Source organism: Coregonus clupeaformis, chromosome 35, assembly GCF_020615455.1.
Source record: "Coregonus clupeaformis isolate EN_2021a chromosome 35, ASM2061545v1, whole genome shotgun sequence".
NCBI classification, from domain to species: domain Eukaryota; kingdom Metazoa; phylum Chordata; class Actinopteri; order Salmoniformes; family Salmonidae; genus Coregonus; species Coregonus clupeaformis.
In genome coordinates, this window is record NC_059226.1 from 1,750,423 (window position 1) to 1,769,944 (window position 19,522).

At 41.4% G+C, this 19,522-nt stretch overlaps 4 protein-coding genes across 6 annotated transcripts; 2 read left to right on the forward strand and 2 right to left on the reverse strand.

Moving 5' to 3' along the window:
- Positions 1–387: 387 nt before the first annotated feature.
- On the forward strand, positions 388–2,962 carry LOC121550458 (zinc finger protein 816-like). The gene is made up of 4 exons (XM_041862727.1): positions 388–799; positions 1,006–1,118; positions 1,409–1,514; positions 1,750–2,962. Exons 1-4 carry the CDS (start codon positions 544–546, stop codon positions 2,691–2,693), a joined length of 1,419 nt encoding a protein of 472 aa, XP_041718661.1. The 5' UTR covers positions 388–543; the 3' UTR covers positions 2,694–2,962.
- A 714-nt stretch (positions 2,963–3,676) lies between these two features.
- On the reverse strand, positions 3,677–11,711 carry LOC121550574 (zinc finger protein interacting with ribonucleoprotein K-like). Of its 2 annotated transcripts, none has more exons than XM_041862899.2 (4): positions 11,074–11,711; positions 7,294–7,433; positions 6,858–6,963; positions 3,677–4,912 (listed from the first exon to the last, which is right to left on the reverse strand). In XM_041862899.2, exons 1-4 carry the CDS (start codon positions 11,372–11,374, stop codon positions 4,269–4,271), a joined length of 1,191 nt encoding a protein of 396 aa, XP_041718833.1. In that variant the 5' UTR covers positions 11,375–11,711; the 3' UTR covers positions 3,677–4,268. The 2 variants fall into 2 exon arrangements, with proteins under 2 accessions (XP_041718833.1, XP_041718835.1); XM_041862901.2 differs by lacking the exon at positions 11,074–11,711 and adding an exon at positions 7,592–7,818.
- Positions 11,712–12,189: 478 nt separating this feature from the next.
- LOC121550461 (zinc finger protein 572-like) lies at positions 12,190–14,231 on the reverse strand. Its single transcript, XM_041862729.2, has 4 exons — positions 13,909–14,231; positions 13,487–13,574; positions 13,282–13,390; positions 12,190–13,038 (listed from the first exon to the last, which is right to left on the reverse strand). Exons 1-4 carry the CDS (start codon positions 14,229–14,231, stop codon positions 12,311–12,313), a joined length of 1,248 nt encoding a protein of 415 aa, XP_041718663.1. The 3' UTR covers positions 12,190–12,310.
- pgls (6-phosphogluconolactonase) lies at positions 13,995–19,437 on the forward strand. Of its 2 annotated transcripts, none has more exons than XM_041862731.2 (6): positions 13,995–14,076; positions 15,470–15,738; positions 16,560–16,667; positions 17,079–17,180; positions 18,163–18,303; positions 18,595–19,437. In XM_041862731.2, the coding sequence occupies exons 2-6, from the start codon at positions 15,475–15,477 to the stop codon at positions 18,739–18,741; spliced, it is 762 nt and encodes a 253-aa protein (XP_041718665.1). In that variant the 5' UTR covers positions 13,995–14,076; positions 15,470–15,474; the 3' UTR covers positions 18,742–19,437. The 2 variants fall into 2 exon arrangements, with proteins under 2 accessions (XP_041718665.1, XP_041718664.1); XM_041862730.2 differs by lacking the exon at positions 13,995–14,076 and adding an exon at positions 14,749–14,836.
- The last annotated feature ends 85 nt before the right edge of the window (positions 19,438–19,522 follow it).

Sequence of the window (19,522 nt, forward strand, 5' to 3'; positions counted from 1 at the left end):
TGGACCATATGCATTCACTTCTCCACCCACCCTGCCGGCTCTCTCTCTCTGTCGAAGCAGTTGAGCCTGGGGACAAGGTTAAATATGCATAAACAATTGTCATTTTCAGATTGTCGTTTTAAAATATCATTTTTTCCTCTGATTTGCATACTTCCTATGTTTTTACAGTGATATCATTTTGGACCAGTAGATGGAGTCAGAGCCCCACAAAATAAGAAAGGTTTAAAATGTAGTGTTTACTACGGTGCTATATGTTTAATCAAATTATTGTAATGTATTCCGTTCAACTAAAAAAAAAATTGTCCACATGTACTCTATTTTAATCTATGATTTTCGTCATAGAGAATCCCAAAAGTGTTTTACGTCGTACGTATGCGTCGGCCGGAAGTTGAATTTCCATTGCCTCTTGTTTTCGTTCCCAGTTAGATTATGTTCAGCAGCTGGGTTAGGTAGGCTTTTTGTGGTCGAAATAGGCAAGATATTTGGTTAGTTTAAACAACTTTAATATCAATTCAAACGGTGTTTGGACTATAACGCAGAGCCATGTCTGGACGCGCTTCTTTTCACACACAACTGTCCTCCATCATGGAAATACTGTCTAGAACCGCAATGGCTCATGTGTGCAAACTGGTTGAAGACGAGTATTCGGGAATATCTGTAGAAAATGAGGCTCTCACTGAGAAATTACATAGTCTGGAAAGTGAACTGACAATTGTGAAAAGCACAGCTCCCAAGCTGGCAGGAAACTATCGCTCTGTTGGTGTTCAAACGGGTGAAACAATCAACAGAGTAGACAGAGGTATGTTCTGGACCTTTGATAATGCATCCATGACAAGGAGGAGGATGCATGTTGTGTTGACTTGACAAAGAATGCATGCAGAATGGGGATCTTATAGGCTTCATTCCTTTCCCTTTTAGTCTATCCATCCTATAGGGGACACTGTTTTCAATTTGTTTATGACACAAAATGCCCAAGTGCCAATTCAGTTCTGCATTCTCTTCCAGGGCTAAACGGATCCCCCACCATCGAAGGAATATTTGGGAAGGAATGGTGCCTTGATCTATGGAACCATGGGGATCCCAACAGCACAGAGAACAGTCTGCAGCACAATGCCAAAGTGAGTAAGGAGACTGAGGACAGTTTTCCTTGCCTCGTCTGTTGTCCTTCATCTGCACTGTTATGAGAAAGCGCTAGACAGGATTGTGGAAACCAACAGAGGACTCAGGCTTACCAGAGGACATGCTGTCAGATGCCCAGCTCTTTGAAATGAGTGAATCAGAGGCTACCCTACATTATTGAAACGTACCTCTTATGTCATATTTACAACTCTTATTCCTTCAATGCATTTTGTTATTCAGTGTCTGCATTTTTCAAGTGGCTCTAAAAATATTTGTCTTGTTCTCGTAGTCAACAGGGGTGCCTTCAGGCCAAGCTGATGTTAAAGAGGAGGATTTTGAGGTGGAAATCATAAACAGCAGATACCCACAGGAAAGACCAACAATAATTTTAGACGGTAAGTTGTTAGAGGTTTTAATCTGAGATGTTTGATTTGCCTGGCTGGTGTAGTGCTAAATCGCATAGGTTTAACTCTATGCGTTTGATAACATGCACAGTTAAAAGCCAATGTGACCCTCTCTTATTTGGTCATCATGTAGGTTGGACATTTTTTTTCATGAATAGGTGGACAGGCAATCGAAGCCACAACTCTTATGTGCATTCTTCTTTTTGTATTTTATCTGTTGCTTCAGGAGATGACGACTTAGTGGACAATGGAAGAGAAGGGCCCTCCAACGAGTATCCATCCTTTCATTCCTTCCTCCAGGACAGGCCAGAGAGACGGGATAAACAGGTACTGGAGATGTCTACTACGGATGTCTCCACAGGACACACTTTACGTTTCATATCCATCGATGGAGTGGAGGAGGAATACGGCGAACATGTCTTTCCCATTGAGGACGATGAGACGAATGAGTTCCTACCAGACGATACCGAGCTGTTGCCCAACGAAGGAGAAGATGAACACATCACAAAGCCAACGTACGCAAAGAAGTCTTTAGCAAAGTCAAAAAGCAAAGCTGGAAAGACTGCTGGGAAGACTTTCAGTTACTTTAACAGGTTTAACTTGCACTCCCATAGTAAATCCGACACAAACAAGTTAAGTTGCGTGATTTGTAAGAAGACTTTCTTGCGGCAGAACCATCTGACGATGCATATGAAATCTCACAAGTCGCTGTACTGCAGTGTGTGTAAAAACTATTATCCTGGGAAAACTCAGCTCAAAAAACACAAATGTGTCTCTCTCGATGATCTGGCCTCGAACAGCTCAAAGTACTTTTGCCATTACTGTGGCAAGTCTTTCAGCTGTCCGTCAAGCCTGAGGACACACCACCTGGTGCACACTGGAGAGAGACCCCACACGTGCACTGTCTGCGGGAGAGGATTCACACAGAAGGGCAATCTGAAATGTCACATGCGCCTTCACACTGGTGAGAAACCATTCAAATGCCTCACATGCGAAGTTGGTTTCGCCCAGAAAGTATACCTCACTCAGCACTTGGCCAAAGCTCACGGTCAAAAGGAAGAAAAGAAGAAGAAAAAGAAGGATCAAGTGCACAAATGTTCTAAGTGTCCGTTGTCTTTCATCAATCAGCAACTGCTCCAAACACACATGGCTGTTCATAAAAATAAATGAAGTCTTTTTGGTTGATTGCAATACTCTTGACTTAAAGGGGCAATCTGCAGTTGCTACGTCTATTTTTGGACTTTGAAAATTAATGATATGTACCCATTGATTCTTGAAGAATATAACTTATTAATGCCTCATGAGCGTAGTTGAACTGTCGTACCCCATCAGAACCCAAAATAAACAAAGTTTGTAGAAGTAAATAAACACTATTTACATTTTAGCAGACGCTCTTATCCAGAGCGACTTACAGGAGCAATTAGTGTTAAGTGCCTTGCTCAAGGGCACATCGACAGATTTTTCACCTAGTCAGCTCGGGGATTCGATCCAGTGACCTTTCGGTTACTGGCCCAACGCTCTTAACCACTAGGCTACCTGCCACCCTAAATAGCCTCAAAATATGGTTAAAACTATAATTTTGATGATATGGATGGACAGTCCTTGCATCCATAGCACTATGAATTTGAGTGGTTGGCCTACATTTCTCCAGGTTCGGATCTGGACGCCCCCACGAAATACGCTACAGTATGTTGTAGCCTTTGTGTTTTTTTTGCACTTTGGTTTTATTTATCTGAATTCGCTACAACACTAAAATGATGTATTAGGCTATCTGCTATGATTTACCTAAAATAAAAGTAAATTACAAAGTTTTATTTTGCAAGGAACGTGGTGCATGAGTATTGCACAATTCATAAGTACTGTAATGTTCACCTACCACTAGCCTATGTTCTATATTTTAGGCTCAAGGAATGGACCTGCCAATGTTTGGTGCAAGATGGCAGTTGGTACTGTATCTGCATTGTCCTCTGTATACATTGGTACAAATGACATAAGATATCATTAAATGGATGTTTTCAATTTCTGTTCCCAGCAGTGCATATTATACTTGTTTTGTACATAATGCTTCCGTGATTGTGTCAGTTGTTTTTCTGGAATATATTCAGCTGCTGTAAACTTAATGCTGTTTTAATTATGAAAGCAAATTAAGGGTATAACATTTCAATCATTTAATCGTTGCCATGTTTACATTTTTATAACATATGGAATCATATAAATGTAATGTGAGTACAAACAAGTAAATATTACTGAACGCGTTACTTTAATTCATTACAGCCTTTTTTGGGCACACGTTTACATGCTCTGTCTACCACACTGGCATTCTTCACAGTAGCACAAACAACTGGTAACAGGACAACCACTGTTTAGCACAGAAACGGTACATGTCTTTAGAGATACTTCTTCAAAAAGGTCACTCAAACCTCTATTCATCTAACAGTGGGGCATCTAGTCTCTTGCCAATTGTGTGACAAGAAGGCACAGTGTTTGTGTGAACTCTTACTGACGGAGCAGAGGGAAAACTCAACTGGAACAGTTCTCTGCCATGTAGTGAAGAGTAACAGCTGGGTCATGTTCATTAGTGCACACAGTAGCAAAACAGTTTTAAAACAAAAAAATATATACCTACTGAAAACCACCATGATTACAATAAGGCTAAAGATGTTTTGGTTGCCAGTTTTCAAAACAAGGTTGAAATGTACATTTTAAAAACAAATTAACAATATAAAATGACTACTCCCCAATCCCTTAATTGAAACATTGGTGTGTGTTAAAACCGTGTTTATAGGTGTAGCTCTTCCCACAGTCGACACAGCTATAAGGCTTCTCCCCGGTGTGACTCCGGAGGTGGACATTCAACGAGCTCTTCTGAGAGAAACTCTTCCCACACTCTGTGCAACTGTAAGGTTTCTCCCCAGAGTGTGTACGCTGATGCAGCTTCAGGTATGTCTTCTGAGCGAAGCGCTTCCCACAAACGGTGCAGCCAAACGGTTTCTCTCCAGAGTGGCGTCTAATGTGGACTTTCAAGTAGCTTAAATAACCAAAGCTCTTCCCACAAAACAAACAGTCAAACTGCTGCTTCAGGTCTTTTCCAGTTCCCTGCTGGTGGCTTGGCCGGTTTCTTGGTGCGTATGTGTTGCGGGGAGGATAGTCCATGTACATTCCATCGGCTGTGTCAGGGCCAGGCTCTGCTGTGTTGTCAACCAGACCAGCCATAGTGGGGTCTTCCATGAGGCTCTCGATGGATGTGGGCTGCTCTGTGTCAGGCTGTACCTGATGGCTGCCTGCAGGGTCAGGCATTGAAGGGTATGTCTTCAAGTCCCCCTGGTATAGGTGAAGTTCACTGGCAGCTGCTCTCTCAACTGCTGGACCATCCTCCACTGCTACACTCCCTGTACAGTACAAATGAAAACAATCTCAATACCACCATCACAGCTGTGAAACAATTCAATAACCAGTCCCATTTAGGGCTGTTGCAGTGACCGTATTACTGCCACATCGGCAGTCATGAGTCACAACTGCGGTAAAACTCTATGTGACAGTCGAGTCATGGTAATCTCCTTTTATGCACTCTGGACATGCATTAGTAGTACCCAACTCATCAGGTCGCTAATGGCCTGGTACTCAGGGCTCTACTTTGCCTCTAACCACTCTGACATCAATGCAAATGCCATCGAAAATCACATCAGATATCATCAAAACAGTATGTGCTTTTAAAACAGTGATTGATCAATTTGAAGAAAGAAGTTCAACAATAGGTTGAAACTGAGGGGAAAACATGGTCTTTGTGGATGTTGTTTCAAAGCCTAACAACGAAATGGACAGTGCTTTCTAAGGTGATGATTCATTCAAAACACCCGTATGCATATTAGAGCTTATGCATAGGTCTATATATGAGGCCAAGCCCGATTAAAAAAAACTAATTAATAATAATGGTTGTGCCATTATACAATGCATAGTCTACCACATATTATACATGGCAGAAAAAATGATTTAAGATATCTGGTCTGGCCTAAATTAAACAAATTCAGATTTAGCCTACAATTATAGTGAATTTTGTATTTGAATAGCCTAGTAATAGGACTTTTTTTTCTCTTCATAATTAATAGACTGACATTACCTTTAGCTACAGAATATCTCACCACTGTGAGTTTCCATCTCCTCCCCTCTCTCCTTCATTCCTTTCTCCAGCGTGCAGAGAGGGGCTGTCAACAGTTTAATTAAATATATTTAGTTGTGAAAACGTGTTACTATCCATGTTCCTGAACAGATTTCACTTGGTTTCCCAAATTAAGCACTGGGTAGCTGCAGGAACAGGATTGAAGAGCCCATGGCGTACAGAGTTTGGGTGGAATATAATCTGTGGCACAGCGAAATTACCGGAGTAGCCTACCCAACATGAGTGAAAAACATACCGACGGTAAAGTGGCCTCCACTCGCTATTCCAGTGAATATGGATATGTCTTGCCCCTGTTCTTGTGCATCTGATAATGGGGCATTCTAAATCGAAACTAATTTCCATAGTAGTAAAGACAAGATTAAATTGAGAAAAGTCTGATGGGTTAAAATATGATCACTTGAGAGAACAGTGTGTGCAGCCTGAGACAAGAGCGCAAGCAGCCCATATATCTTTTGATTTCTAAGGGCTTGTATCATTCACAACTAAAGTTGCCAAATAACTCTAAATCTAGCGTACAGGACTTGTTTCAAATGATCAATTTTATGCTCAACATAGCCACTTCAAATGCGCGCACTCTCACTCCGGAATGGGAAAAATATCCATGCAATTTTATTCAGGTAAGTTCAATTATCTTCTTCTTACTATAAAATCATATAATATAAAATAATGGCACGGGTCTTAAGCATATCTTGTCTGCTAAATGAACAAGCCTACAGCCTATGGCATGGAGCATAGCCAGATAACATACAGTAGGCCAACGCATATTCTGTTCTTCTGAAATACATTTTCTTCATAATGTTTCTTTAGACCTCCCTAAAATAATGAATTTATTGTGATGGTGTATATTCAATTGATTTATTCAACTTTTTTAAATGTAGATGTTCTAAAGGTGCGCATCAGAGGCCCTTATGAGTGGAGCCTGGAGATGCTAAACGTGTTTATGTTAATTACGGCCAATTACCCTGAGACCAGCAGGCTTTTGCATGACAATAACCGGCTGACAAAATGTAATGACCGCCACAGACCTAGTTCCTTAATAAATAATAGTAGCATACAACTCTTATCCAGAGACTGACTTACAGTTACAACTTGCATCCTTCCTTCATGAAAGGATGTAATTTATTTTACATATTTCTCAATGATCACGACACACTTACTTTTTCTGTTGCTTGCATGTCCCCTCTGCTGGTCCACTGGCCGATCCTCAAACAGCTCTTCTTTGATAAACACCAACTCAGGCTCATTGTCCACCAAGTCTATGGCCTACACAAGACAGGTGAGAGACAGTTCTTTTTTTATTCTGATTGTAAACAGAAGCACCTTTGTAACCGTCATTGTGATCCAAGAGTATAACCCTTCCCAGTCCCAATTAGCTTCTTAACCCTTTCCCTGGTCCCTAACCCTTTGATCTGAATGGTCTGGATAGGTATAAACACTCAATGGGGGTGGGTGGTGCTTCCACCACATTGCTTGGGTCTTCACCTTACAGATTTGCAAACATCAAATGGGTAGGGCTAAGGTCAGAGGAAGGGAGCAAATTGGGACAGCCTGGCTAGCAGAGATGCACTATTCAAGGATATTCATAAATCTGACCTGAGTGACCTCATCATCGCCCAAGATGGCCGATCCAATTGTTCTCTCTTTATCCTGAGGGATGGACTCTCCATCTCTCCATAGATCCATGCACCAGTCCTTACCAAATACACCCTCTATGGCGGGGGCAGACTGCTTCTCTGAAAATGGAAAAGTCTATCCTGAATATACTGACCGTGGCTGAACCAGTATCGAGACGATGAATATGACGACATCTATCTGCCCAGAAAGCTTCCATTCATCTTCACATTAAACAGCTCTGTAAGCGTTATAATGTCAAAATATGTTAATTACTCACCAAATACACCTGCCTGCAACTATCATCATATACTGCCGTTACGTCCGGTATGTACTTCCAAAAAAGGTGTAAATAAAAATTGACAAGCAACCAATTTTTTTTAATGTATTGTTTTTGACCAGAAGAGGTGCCTCTTGGTAGCTCTTCTGGTCAAAAACAATACATCATTTTTGGGGAAGTACAGTACCAGTCAAAAGTTTGGACACACCTACTCCTTCCAGGGTTTTTCTTTATTTTTACATTGTAGAATAATAGTGAAGACATCAAAACTATGAAATAACACATATGGAATCATGTAGTAACCAAATAAGTGTTAAACAAATCAAAATATATTTTATATTTGAGATTCTTCAAAGTAGCTACCATTTGCCTTGATGACAGCTTTGCACACTCTTGGCATTCTCTCAACCAGCTTCATGAGGTAGTCACCTGGAATGCATTTCAATTAACAGGTGTGCCTTGTTAAAAGTTAATTTGTGGAATTTATATCCTTCTTAATGCGTTTCAGCCAATCAGTTGTGTTGTGACAAGGTAGGGGGGTATACAGAAGATTGCCGTATTTGGTAAAAGACCAAGTCCATATTATGGCAAGAACAGCTCAAATAAGCAAAGAGAAATGACAGTCCATCATTACTTTAAGACATGAAGGTCAGTCAATACGGAACATTTCAAGAACTTTGAACGTTTCTTCAAGTGCAGTCGCAAAAACCATCAAGGGCTATGATGAAACTGGCTCTCATGATGATCGCCACAAAAAAAGGAAGACCCAGAGTTACCTCTGCTGCAAAGGATAAGTACATTAGAGTTACCAGCCTCAGAAATTGCAGCCCAAATAAATGCTTCACAGAGTTCAAGTAACAGACACATCTCAACATCAACTGTTCAGAGGAGACTGTGTGAATCAGGCCTTCATGGTCGAATTGCTGCAAAGAAACCACTACTAAAGGACACCAATAATAAGAAGAGACTTGCTTGGATCAAGAAACACAAGTAATGGACATTAGACCGGTGGAAATCTGTCCTTTGTTCTGATGAGTCCAAATTTGAGATTTTTGGTTCCAACTGCTGTGGCTTTGTGAGACGCAGAGTAGGTGAACAGATGATCTCCGCATGTGTGGATCCCACCGTGAAGCACGGAGGAGGTGGTGTGATGGTGCTTTGCTGGTGACACTGTCAGTGATTTATTTAGAATTCAAGGCACACTTAACCAGCATTCTGCAGCGATACGCCATCCCATCTGGTTTGCGCTTAGTGGGACTATCATTTGTTTTTCAACAGGACAATGATCCAAAACACACCTCCAGGCTGTGTAAGGGCTATTTAACCAAGAAGGAGAGTGATGGAGTGCTGCATCAGATGACCTGGCCTCCACAATCACCTGACTTCAACCTAATTGAGATGGTTTGGGATGAGTTGGACTGCAGAGTGAAGGAATAGCAGCCAACAAGTGCTCAGCATATGTAGGAACTTCTTCAAGACTGTTGGAAAAAGCATTCCTCATGAAGCTGGTTGAGAGAATGCCAAGAGGGGCAAAGCTGTCATAAAGGCAAAGGGGGCTATTTGAAGAATCTTAAATCTATAATATATTTTCATTTGTTTAACACTTTTTTGGTTACTACATGATTCCATATGTGTTATTTCATAGAGTTGATGTCTTCACTATTATTCTACAATGTAGAAAATAGTAAAAAATAAATAAAAACCCTTGAATGAGTATTACTGTACATACACGCTTGCAAGAGAGTTAGTGCAAAAAAGGATCAATGCAGGTAGTCCGGGTAGCCATTTGATTGTTTAGAAGTCTTATGTCTTGGGGGTAGAAGCTGTTCAGGGTCCTGTTGGTTTCAGACTTGGTGCACTGGTACCACTTGCCGTGCGGTTGCATAAAACAGTCTATATCGCTTGGGTGGCTGTAGTCTGACAATTTTTGGGATCTTCCTCTAACACTGCCTGGTATAGAGGTCCTCGATGGCAGGGAGCTCGGCCTCATTGATGTACTGGGCCGTACTCACCACCCTCTGCAGCGCCTTGCGGTCGGGGGAAGAGGTACGGTCATGCCCTCTTCACAAATGTGTGGACCATGTTAATTCCTTAGTGATGTGGACACCGAGTAATTTGAAGCTCTCGACCCTCTCCACTACTGCTCCATTGATGTGGATGGGGGCATGCTCGCCCCTCTGTTTCCTGTAGTCCACGATCAGCTCCTTTCTCTTGCTGACGTTGAGAGAGAGGTTGTTGTGCTGGCACCACATTGCCAGGTCTCTGACCTCCTCCCTATAGGCTGCCTCATTGTCGTCAGTGATCAGTCATACCACCATCGTGTTGTCAGCCAACTTGATGATGGTGTTGGAGTTGTGTGCAGGGAGTACAGGAGGGGACTAAGCACACACCCCTGAGGGGCCCGGTGTTGATGGACAGCATGGCAGATGTGTTGTTGACTACCCTCACCGCCTGTGGGCGGCCCGTCAGGAAGCCAAGGATCCAGTTGCTGAGGGAGGTGTTCAGTCCCAGGGTCCTGAGCTTGGAGGGGACTATGATGTTGAATGCTGAGCTGTAGTCAATGAACAGCATTCTTACATAGGTATTCCTTTTGTCCAGGTGGGTGAGGGCAGTGTGGAGTGCAATAGAGATTGTGTCATCTGTTTGAGCAATGGCCAACCTTTCAAAGCATTTCTATACATGTGAGTGCTACGGGGCGATAGTCATTTAGGCAGGTTACCTTGGCGTTCTTGGGCAAGGGTACTATGGTTGTCTTAGTATTACAGACCGGGTCAGGGATAGGTTTAATGTCAGTGAAGACACTTGCCGCTGGTCAGCGCATCCTTCCTGGTATTCTGTCCGCTGGTCAGCGCATGCTGCCCTGGGAAGTTTTGTTAAGAGCCCCACGCTCATTGTGAACCTTAAAATACATCGCTTGCGGTACGGTTTTGGAAACATAAGGAACGCATCTTTCATATCACATAAGCGAGAAATAATTTTCAAAAAACAAAAGGTTAAATTACTATACACTTTTACAGGGTTAGGGTTCTCAAACGGCCATATTTCTGTTACAGCGCTTGTTTACGGAAAACAGCTGGAAGACAAAGGCATACCTGTGCTAATTAACGTAAAACAGTGCAGTAACTGTATAATTTGCATTTGTGAAATGTTTGATGTAATATGAATGTAGAGGGCTTTATGTTTCTAGAACTATACCGCAATTGAGAATCGATTCACGTTTAGATGTTTGGCTGACGTCACATAAAAAGTTAGCAAAAACTAATGTACTGATTACATCACCCAAAGAATAGCCCACAATTCCGTCACAGAACAATGTGTGTAGCTAATTGCGGGCTATTCTTTGGGTGCTGAAATCAGTAGTTGTACCTTTAAAGTCAGTCCACACTAGTCAAACTCGTAAATCTTGGAATGTATTTTAATCGGCTACATTAGCTAGCTAGCAACCTGCCATTGATTTAAGCTAGCTAACGTTACCGGCTCACCTCGGTTCTCCGTTGCTCGATGCGTAAATATTTGTCCCGAGACCTGAACTCCATTCTGACAACGGCTGGCAATGACCCTTTTACGCTCGTGCAGTTTTACCGTCTTTAATTCAATCTCTAGCAGATAACATTTCTTCTTTAATGCCTCGTTCTCGTTCATGTGTTGAGATACTTCAGAACGGAGAACCGCCGAGCACTCGTCGACAAGTTTACCGATTTCAACCACAGCAGCTTTGCTTAGCATTTCCATAATGGAAGCTAACTGGGTCTGAAAACTTCCCCGATTTGTCATCGTATTCATGGTTTTGTTTTAAAAAAGAAACGAAGTCCAACGTGTATGACAGGCTGGCGATATTAATAAAACAGAATAATAACATACATTGGTTGGGTTGCTAGCTGGCTGAAATAGACCAGAGATAGAGAAATTAGGAGATAGGAATCCCTGTGGACAAAGAATGGAGCCGTACAACGCCTCACCCAGCAGACTCAATCGCGTTGAAGTTGTCATTTTGCGTCACGCAATCCCTTCTCAGTCAGGGTATGCCTATTTTCCTCGAAAGTACGTAATGTCACGATTCAAAAGCTATACGATATTACATCGAACAAGTTCATTATCTCACATCTCAGAAAATATTTGTAATGTTGTACTTCTTCTTGACGGAATTCATGCTAATGTTAGGGTTTTGAGCTTGCGCCCAATTGACTCCCATTCACTCCTTGAAGGAGAGCTCTCCTTGTCCCAGGATCACCCAGAATGCACCGCGCGGCTCATTGACGACAAATGGGTAGAGTAGACAATGGGCGTTAATACGAATGCAATGGAGTTTCCCATCTTCTAAAAAATATCTCTGAAAATACCTATTTCTCATGAATATAAACATTACAGCATTGAATTGTGGGATATTTTACCGTAAACCATGAAGTAAAGGTCAGAAACACAATTATGTTGAGCTTTAATTCATGGTTTACGATCAAATATCCCACAATTCAATGCGGTAATGTTTAGATCCAATTAAAAAACTAAACACATTGGCAGTCGGCTGTTACTTTCAGGGCTATATTTCACTTCCAAAACCCATTTAAAAATATGACAGACAGCAAAATAGAGACCTGGAAAATGTTGAAAAAGGCACACCTTTATTTTTCTGAAAAGCAAAGACTAATATTCTATGAGGAAATCTTTGAATGACTGAAGTCCAGCAAATCTGCTGCAGAGGCTGTAGGCCTATGGTTGGTACTAGTACTGATGAGGTCTATTTGTCCATCTGTCTTGTAAACTGGACTCACTGTAAACATTCATGCTAAACTCTGTATGTACACCCATGTGTTTCTTAAGGTTACAGTTTTTAGTAAATCCCTTCCCACATTTCACACAAACATAAGGTTTTTCTCCAGTGTGGGTGCGCTGGTGCATATCGAGAGTGCATTTTTGAATGAAGCTCTTGCCACAGTCGAGGCAGCGATATGGCTTTTCTCCGGTGTGGGTGCGTTGGTGGGTATAAAGATGCCCTTTCTGTGCATATCTCTTTCCACACAGCGTGCATCTGTACGGTTTCTCTCCCGTGTGACTTCGCTGGTGTATTTCCAGCTGACTATAACACCTGAAGTTCTTGCCACATTGCATACAGCCAAATATTTTAGCTCCTGACGTTCTCAGGCTGTGGATCTTCATGTTTGACTTTGCCACACTGAAACTCTGAGGGGGAACATTTGTTATACCACCACAGCTGTTTCCAGTTATGGAGTTTCTCTGTGCAGCAGGTGTGAGCTGCTGTGCATCCTGGCTCTGTGAACATGCAGGTGGCGTCCAATGCGTGTCCAGGTCCTCCAATTGCACTCTGGGTGAGGGCTGAGTGCTGTGGTTCACTTGGCACTCAGTAAGCATAGGGTGTTTGTCTGAGCCGTCTGGACAATGCTGAAGCACATTGAGACACCCAACATCTGTATCAAGTGATGTTGCTGCTCCTGTTTGTGACACAGGAAGGCATGTATAAGTATATATTTTAGAACAGAACTAAACAGTTCAACCTTTTATATTCAGTTACACAAGACAAACCGATGTTTCTGCATTTTGCCTATTGCATTATTGCACTAGATTACCCAACCTTCTAGGTTACCCAACTGTTCAGCAATGCCAATACAAGTCCTCCCTGACAGTGTACTATTTGGCACCCAGACCCTCATGATTTTTAACCCATCAACACTCACCCTTTTCATTTATGAGTTCTGTCTTTGGCCCACTGCCCCATATGTCCACCTCTGAAGGTTCCTCCTTGATCACAATCAACTCAGGCTGGTCTCTCACCACTGTGGTAGGCTTTAGGGTAAATAACAATAACTCAGCAATAAATGGTAACTAGAAGGACATTACAGTAAGGCTACTTGTCAGAAGGAATGACAGTTCATAACTTACCACTGTTTCCAAAACAAGAGCACTATCTTCATCCTGATGGATGACATGCATCTCTTGGGGAGGACAAATGTTTTCCCAGGAACTCTCACTAAGCATACAAGAAAACAAATAGATTAAATTCTGCAAGATGAAAAAGGTTGGGTTCAATCAATAAATAAAGTATTTCAGAAAATCCTTTTTACATCAGCATTTATCAAGAACTGCTTTACAGTTACCCAGCCTAGACCCAAAGAGCAAGCAGAAGCCACATAATTCAAGCAGCATAGGGTTTCATGCAGAATCATTCTAATATCTAATATAGCAAATAAGAAATGTGCACTTTTGGGACTAAAACACAGTACACGTATTTGACCCATATCTATTCACGCACACAAGTACATTACCTGCCCATAGAATATTCAATAAAGGTCAACTTTGCAAACCTTTTTTTGATTGCAGGTCTTTTGGGCTCAGACTGAGGTCTTTCACAATAATCGTTCATTGAACCATCTCTCACTCTTGTTGGTGTTTTCGTGCGTGTATCTGCCTTTGCGTCCTGCCTGTGCCCTCCGTCGATCCAAAGAAAATTCTCCATCAACTGCAGTTTCTCTGTAAGTGCTGCTATTTCATTCCGACCACGCGTTATTTCTAATTTTAAAACCTTTGATTCGATGTCGACCAGTTTGCTTATTTCTGAAACAGCTGTTTTTGATAACGCGTCCATGACAGAAACGAGCTGTGCTTGAAAACAAAAGGCTGTCGACATTTTGGCAAAAGTATGTATTACTTCCAATCTGCCGATAACCGTATGTATTACTTTCAAAGAGCTGTCAAATATTTAGTTTGTTATGTATAACAATGTGTGCCTCGAGTTCTTTGTACAAACGTGCACACAACAAAGACACATGGTTCCATCTACAGGATCGGAGGGGAAATCACAAAGGATCACAGCAAAGAGAAGTGGCAATTTAGTATCAAAAAATATTTGGGAGAATAATTTGAGAACATTTTAATGTAATAACTACCATAACTATATCGAGTAAAGGGGGGTTGAATTATTATAAGTAGTTCATAGACTGTTAATATACTATTCATTATCAGTTAGTTGATTTCCATCTAATATCGTATACGATCAAGATCATCAAAGACGATTAGAATGTACTAAAGTCAGATTTTAGGCTTAAATCCATATACAGTGAACATAACACACACAGGATTTGGGGCAATCACAATCACTACAATTACCAGAATGCAACAAAACAGGGCGGTCCTGGATATTTAATTGTCCGGTGGAGGAATAGTTTCAGGAAGTGCTGTGAGTGGCAAAATTGCGTTCGCCGACAAATAAAAGAAGAAGAAGAAGAAGAAAAGGTAATTCTACAAGATTAACCTTGAGTAAAATGTTGCTTTTCCACAAGCTTTATTAGAGATAATAGTATTAATTTGATACCTGTCTGCAACTGGTGAGCTTCACCTACTCTCCAGATTGAGATGCAAGCTATCAATTGCACTGCAGAGCTCTCTGACATGCACCATAGTGGACACTATTACAACGTGCATCAGTGAGATTATGCTGATAAATCAGACTGTTTTACCAGTTTTCTGGTTACACAGCCTGAAACTAAGCACTGCAAAAACTTGGAAAATTTCTTTACAAGCCATAATGTTTAATAAAATTACATTTGAACTTAGTCTGCTGTCCATGTAATGGAAAGCATAGTCACATTCAGACTACGGTGAGATGTGAATTTCCCCGAAGAGTACTCACCATCATCATTATTATTATAGACCAGTCCACTCTTGCCTTTTTTTGCTATATTTATTGGTAGCTGGACCTCTTCTCTTGAATTGGGGAAATTCTGCTATATCATGGTGAATTGTAAAACAATGTGGTGGATTGACAGTGACACTTCCTCCTTGCTGGTATAAGAAGTGCATCACTGATTATATAATAAACTGTTTTCCGTTACCTCAACCTTCTTTCTTTCCTGTCTTCTATTCCAGTCAGGATGTCAGGCAGAAGAGTAGTGGTGTTCCCCTCAGCAGCAGAGCTTGGTCCAGCTCTGGCTCACCTGGTAGCATCTCGGGCTGACAAGGCCCTGTTGGACCACGGCCGGTTCTCCCTGGGCCTCTCAGGGGGCAGCCTGGTGTCCATGCTCAGCAAGGAGCTGCCCGCCCTGCCAGACCTGGACTGCAGCCACTGGCTAGCAGGGTTCTGTGATGAGAGGCTGGTTCCCTTTGATGATGGAGAGAGTACCTATGGACTGTACAAGGTAACATAATCTCATAGTTTACTGGTCCTCGCCTCAGCAGCTGCATATATTAAAATCATAGAGTTTACTGTAAACCTGATATGCACAAAAGATGACAATTAATATACACTGAATGTACAAAACATTAGGAACACCTGCTCTTTCCATGACAGACTGACCAGGTGAAAGATATGATCCCTAATTGATGTCAGTTGTTAAATCCACTTCAATCAGTGTAGATGAAGGGGAGGAGACAGGTTAAAGAAGGACAATTGAGACATGGATTGTGTACAGTATGTGTGCCATTCCGAGGGTGAATGACAAGGCAAAATATTTAAGTGCTTTTGAACGGGGTACTAGGTGCCAAGCGCACCGGTTTAAATGTGTGTCAAGAACCGCAACGCTGCTCGGTTTTTCACACTCAACAGTTTCCCGTGTGTATCAAGAATGGTCCACCACCCAAAGGACATCCAGCCAACTTGACACAACTGTGGGAAGCATTGGAGTCAACATGGGCCAGCATCCCTGTGGAAAACTTTCCACACCTTGTAGAGTCCATTCCCCCAAAGAATTGAGGCTGTTCTGAGGGAAAAACGGGGTGCACCTCAATGTTACGAAGGTGTTTCTAATGTTTTGTACAGTCAGTCTGTGCATATTCTTATCTACAGACTGAAGTGTATTTTTCTGCAAGCACACATTTCATTCAGGTGTAGGGCATTTTATATGTTTTCTAGTTCTCATTAAAACCTTTAGTAAGGACAGTTCTTCTGCATCTATCAAGTGTTGATCCTGTTAGGTTAAATAACTCTTTATATTCAATTATGTTTTGTTTTTGTCAACAGAATCAGTTGTTCTCCAAAATCAACATCCCAGACAGTGGGGTCCTGGCAATTGACCCCTCTTTACCTGTACAGGAGTGTGCTGAGGATTATTCCCGCAAACTGAAGGAGGTACACACACACACACAGACTCACACACATATACACACACACAGTGAATGTATCTCTTGTATGGTGATGAAACAAAGAAAAGTTATGACATGAAACACTGAGATATTATAGTCTATTTTGTTATTAAAGGTAGACTCAGCGATATGACGTAGATGCAGAAAGTAAACAGCATAGTGGGTCAATTTCCGCAACAACTAAAAGCGTTGAAGCGTGAGACTACACTTCTCTGCTGTTTTGGTGCCCTGTCTACCACGCTTTGAACAGCATGAAGGGTACCCGTGCAGATACTGTGTGGGACTGTGTGAGAGCGAAGTGTTGCATCTCGCTCATCTCAATAACTCCGGTGCTGCTCGTGGCAATGTCATTTCGCTGAGTCTACTTTTAATTATTTTGTCTTACATGTACCTATAGGCCTTCCCGAAGGAGGATATCCCTGTGTTTGATCTGTTGCTGCTGGGTATGGGGCCTGATGGACACACCTGTTCCCTCTTCCCAGACCATCCCCTGCTGGAGGTGAGCACAGTCTACAGCCCAGTTCCAGGTCGTCTTTATTGCACTGTAGCCTCATCAATGTTGACTCCCAGTATTTTGTGGAGTCTCAGTGTAAGGTTTTAAAAAATTTAGATATCTCTGTCCAGTACTGTGTTTATTTAATGTGTTCCTTTTCACACACACGGATACACCTGTCCTGTCATGCATGTGTTGTTTTAGTCACTCCACTGGCTATGTATGGACCGTTCTTGTGTTTCGGTTCAACCACTTTTATCTCAGACTGCCCATCTTAATCTTTTATTTTTATTGGCCAGTCTGAGATATGGCTTTTTCTTGGCAATTTTTTCGCATGGAATAGCCTTCATTTCTCAGAACAAGAATAGACTGATGAGTTTCAGAAGTAAGTTATTTGTTTCTGGCCATTTTGAGCCTGTAATCGAACCCACAATTGCTGATGCTCCAGATACTCAACTAGTCTCAAGAAGGCCCGTTTTATTGCTTCTTTAATCAGCACAACAGTTTTCAGCTGTGCAAACATAATTGCAAAAGTGTTTTCTAATTATCAATTAGCCTTTTAAAATGATAAACTTGGATTATCAAACACAATGTGCCATTGGAACACAGGACTGATGGTTGCTGATAATGGGCCTCTGTACACCTATGTAGAAATTCCATTAAAAATCAGCAGTTTCCAGCTACAATAGCCATTTACAACATTAACTATGTCTACACTGTATTTCTGATCAATTTTATGTTATTTTAATGGACAAAAATATTGATTTTCTTTCGAAAACAAGAACATTTCTAAGTGACCCCAAACTTTTGAACGGTAGTGTAAGTTACTTTCGCAACATTTGTAAAAAGTTTGTTTAACTTCTGTCTCAACAAGCCTTGCGTAATAACTATCTCGAAAATATCAAATGTAGTGGTTGCCTTAGTACTTCTGGGTTGGCTTTGAGTGCTTTTGACAATTGATGTGGGTTTGGGTTTACCTGTCTTTTAGGAAACCCAGAAAATTGTGGCCCCAATCGGTGACTCGCCCAAGCCCCCACCACAACGTGTGACCATGACATTTCCCATGGTGAACTTAGCCCGCTGTGTGGTATTTGTGTCAACAGGGGGCAGCAAAGCACCAGTGCTAAAGGTACTGTATCCTATCCTCCAAACTGGCATCCTCTCTGATGCAATAATATCTCACCCTGATCCTAACCTATTAAGCATCCAGAAATGTCACTATGAAGACTTGATTAAGTTTATTTGTATTTATGTTTACCTGTCATTTACTGTAAAAATAAAATAAATTTAAAAAAGATCACAAAAATAAATGTCACTGTACAACGGTAATGGATTGAAAGCATTTCTGTGGTTGTTGATAATACTACGACAAGTGAGCTCTTCCTTTCAACTTGTGAGTTTCTGTTTCGGTCTCCCACAGCAAGTGCTGGAGGGTGGGGAAGGCCCGGCCCTACCAGCAGCCAGAGTGTTCCCCAGCCACGGTGAGCTGTTCTGGCTCATAGATGAACCAGCCGCTGCCTCCTTGACAGTCCAGGTGGAGAGACCAGGCTCTGAAGCAAAACTCTAAAGACCATAGAGAAGGACAAAAAGGAGCTCAAGAACTCAACATCCACAGAGAGAAATGTACAGGATATCACTGAACATTCCTGTCTCTATTTGACAGTGTTATGTTTTAGACATGAGATTAAACCCTACATATCAGGAAAATGGGATGTAAGTGAATGAATGAATAGGAAAAACATTGGATTGTTTACACATCAGTTGTAGTGCTGTGCTGAATGTCTGTATAATGATGGGACAACCATTTGAAGTAGTTGCTGGATGATTCATTCCAGAGGAAACGGTGTAATGTCATAAAAATAAGAATGTCATAATAATACAAATAGATTTACTATTAAAGTTTCAGGGTTCTGATGTCATGAAAATAGTGTGTACTATCTCATAGAACTGTATGCGATTCCAGCTAGCTGCTTGTATGGTAGCCTCAGACAGAAAGTCTCCATATGAGACCAGTGTTTACTTTGTTACTAATCTGTTGACCTCTGTAGTTTGACTTTACATTTGACTATTAAAGTGGGCGATAAAATGTATGACATGCACTTCTGTCTAACCAAAAAATTTATGATTTTGATGATAAACTGAAGTGGCACATGCCCATCTTGGCTAAATGGTGCAATGATGAAAATAAAAGTGAAGAGTTGTACAGAATTATTATCAATATTAACAACATTAAGAATCGATTAATAAAGGTTTAAAAAATGAATTTGCTCAATTCGCAGTAGTTTCCATATGCAAAAATGATTATTCAATATGTAATTATAAGCTTGCTGTTACATTGTAACAACCAC

Excerpts from the sequence above, each read along its gene's own strand:
- LOC121550458 (XM_041862727.1), top strand. The coding sequence starts at position 544 with ATGTCTGGACGCGCTTCTTTTCACACACAACTGTCCTCCATCATGGAA. Across the intron at positions 800-1,005 it reads AATCAACAGAGTAGACAGAG|GGCTAAACGGATCCCCCACC; the intron begins GTATGTTCTGGA and ends ATTCTCTTCCAG. Across the intron at positions 1,515-1,749 it reads ACCAACAATAATTTTAGACG|GAGATGACGACTTAGTGGAC; the intron begins GTAAGTTGTTAG and ends CTGTTGCTTCAG.
- LOC121550574 (XM_041862899.2), bottom strand. The coding sequence starts at position 11,374 with ATGAATACGATGACAAATCGGGGAAGTTTTCAGACCCAGTTAGCTTCC. Across the intron at positions 7,434-11,073 it reads TCGAGCAACGGAGAACCGAG|AGAAGCAGTCTGCCCCCGCC; the intron begins GTGAGCCGGTAA and ends TTCCATTTTCAG. Across the intron at positions 6,964-7,293 it reads GCGATGATGAGGTCACTCAG|GCCATAGACTTGGTGGACAA; the intron begins GTCAGATTTATG and ends TGTCTTGTGTAG.
- LOC121550461 (XM_041862729.2), bottom strand. The coding sequence starts at position 14,231 with ATGTCGACAGCCTTTTGTTTTCAAGCACAGCTCGTTTCTGTCATGGAC. Across the intron at positions 13,391-13,486 it reads CTCTTGTTTTGGAAACAGTG|CCTACCACAGTGGTGAGAGA; the intron begins GTAAGTTATGAA and ends TTTACCCTAAAG. Across the intron at positions 13,039-13,281 it reads AGAACTCATAAATGAAAAGG|GAGCAGCAACATCACTTGAT; the intron begins GTGAGTGTTGAT and ends TGTCACAAACAG.
- pgls (XM_041862731.2), top strand. The coding sequence starts at position 15,475 with ATGTCAGGCAGAAGAGTAGTGGTGTTCCCCTCAGCAGCAGAGCTTGGT. Across the intron at positions 15,739-16,559 it reads GTACCTATGGACTGTACAAG|AATCAGTTGTTCTCCAAAAT; the intron begins GTAACATAATCT and ends TTTTGTCAACAG. Across the intron at positions 16,668-17,078 it reads ATTCCCGCAAACTGAAGGAG|GCCTTCCCGAAGGAGGATAT; the intron begins GTACACACACAC and ends ATGTACCTATAG.